The sequence below is a fragment of the Megalops cyprinoides genome, chromosome 18, assembly GCF_013368585.1.
Source record: "Megalops cyprinoides isolate fMegCyp1 chromosome 18, fMegCyp1.pri, whole genome shotgun sequence".
NCBI lineage: Eukaryota > Metazoa > Chordata > Actinopteri > Elopiformes > Megalopidae > Megalops > Megalops cyprinoides.
The window spans coordinates 1,131,154-1,133,404 of NC_050600.1; the positions used below are offsets into that span (position 1 = coordinate 1,131,154).

The 2,251-nt window shown below is 43.0% G+C and overlaps 1 protein-coding gene across 1 annotated transcript; it reads right to left on the minus strand.

Annotated features, from left to right (window-relative positions):
* Positions 1-1,735, minus strand: LOC118793516 (butyrophilin subfamily 1 member A1-like). The gene is made up of 4 exons (XM_036551736.1): positions 1,663-1,735; positions 841-1,191; positions 391-672; positions 1-116 (listed from the first exon to the last, which is right to left on the minus strand). Exons 1-4 carry the CDS (start codon positions 1,733-1,735, stop codon positions 1-3), a joined length of 822 nt encoding a protein of 273 aa, XP_036407629.1.
* Positions 1,736-2,251: the final 516 nt, after the last annotated feature.

A 2,251-nucleotide genomic window follows, 5' to 3' on the forward strand; every position in this document is an offset into this window, starting at 1 on the left:
TTACTCCTTACACAGTTTTACACAGCAATGGATCAGAACAGCAAGTCCTATTATAGCAGGAATGAAAAACACAGAAAAGGCCACCTTCCAGGGATGGGCACGCTGGAACATCTCAGCTGAAACAGACACAGAGACTTAATAGTAAGTCATTTTATCATGAATTCATCCATTTCATTCAGGTTTTCACACATTCATTCTCCATCCAGGAAGCTGAACCCAGTAGAGATAAGACTGGTCACAGCTGTCTGGGAGGGGCAGCTTATCAGGATATCGCGGGGGGTCTCTCGGTAAGAACCTCCAAAGGCTTCATTTTAGGTTGTTTGTAACATTCTAGCATGAATTGCTTGCAGAAAGCCATATGTGGCCCCTGGATTCAATATGAAATGTTACCAGGGATGTGAAACTCTGTCTCCTTCTCCTGATTGAGCTGCTGCTGTAGAACTTGACAGGTGAACCTAGTAGTGTCTCCCTCCTGTACGATGACACTTCGTCTCACGATGAAGAGGCCCATACTGTCTCTGAGTGTCTCTGTAGGTCCAGCAGGGAGACTGTGTCCCTCACTGTCCAGCCAGATGAGTTCAGGCTCAGGATGCCAGCCTTTAGATTCACACAGCAGGCCGATCCCCCCTTCTCTGTATCCCTCCATGGAGATCACTGGCTCAGTTCCTACAGCTACATGGAATTAAAGGTTACAGCACATACATTTCCAGGCATTGTGATTTAATTAAAATTGCATTCTAGTCATGATATACTGTATATATATATATTTTTGGCATATTGATAAAAATTACATTTAAAGGCAGTTTATCAATTATTTGTGTCATGTATGTGGACACTGACCTCTTACTCTCAGTTGAACAGAGGCATCATCATACCATGTCTGAGATTGTACAAAACATTTATATTCTCCATCATCAGAGCCTCGTACTCCTGTCAGTCTTAGTGAAGTGTTGCCTTTCTTCAGCTCCTCTGGGAACAGTGCTGTCCTTCCTCTGTAAGATGGGATTTGTTTCTCATTTCTGTTCTCTTTCCCCTGGTAAAGATGCACCAGTGTTTCTGTGGACTGAAGTCTGATCCACTCCACATGCATGTCCTCAGCGCTGATGCTGGGTTTGAGGTAACAGGGCAGAACAACGTCTTCACCAGCTACAGCATCAACAGGATCAGCTGGACCAACAACCTGGAACCTCTCTGGAGAGAACAACAGCACAGACTGAGACTGCAGCTGGAACAACAGCACAGACTGAGACTGCAGCTGGACCAACAGCACAGACTGAAACTGCAGCTGGACCAACAGCACAGACTGAGACTGCAGCTGGACCAACAGCACAGACTGAGACTGCAGCTGGACCAACAGCACAGACTGAGACTGCAGCTGGAACAACAGCACAGACTGAGACTGCAGCTGGACCAACAGCACAGACTGAGACTGCAGCTGGAACAACAGCACAGACTGAGACTGCAGCTAGAACAACAGCACAGACTGAGACTGCAGCTGGAACAACAGCACAGACTGAGACTGCAGCTGGACCAACAGCACAGACTGAGACTTGTGATTCTCCTGGAGACACACAGTGTGTGACACAGTATCAGCTGTGTGAGACACACACTTTAGATGTCAGTGCTGCAGTCAGTGAGAGTTCAGGTGAAGATGTGCTGTACCTGGTCTGGAGACAGAGGTCTGGTGGAGGAGCAGGAGGATTAAACACAGATGCTCTGACCCATCACCCTTCATCTCTGGAAGAAAAATACATGCTAATTTATTCTAATCATTATGCATATTTTAAAGTTAATTGTGAATAAATAACTAAACACCCCATAACCTTCTGATAATATTGCATTTTTCATAAATCACAGAGAAAGCTTTCCATTTTCTGTTGTGACACACATTTAGTTTCCATGTGAACATTTGGTCCACTTGTGAACAGTATCTAGTAGAAACATTAAAATAGAGCACTAATGCTATGTAATAATATATAATAAATAAGCAGCATTTTAATTCAAAAAGACAAAAAATGATTTCATTTATAGCTAAATATTATAAAATTTCATTTATAGCTGTTTTTTTTTCTATATCTGATCATGAATATTTATAGAACTACCGAATGAAGGAACCCAATTCACCAGAATTAAACTACGCTACAGCCTAACAGGTTGCTTTAGTTACCTGTTCATAACAGTTTACAAATAACTCCCTGTAATAATAAGCTACTTTAAGAAGGTCTGTGTGAGATTCAGCTGCTCTGCTGTT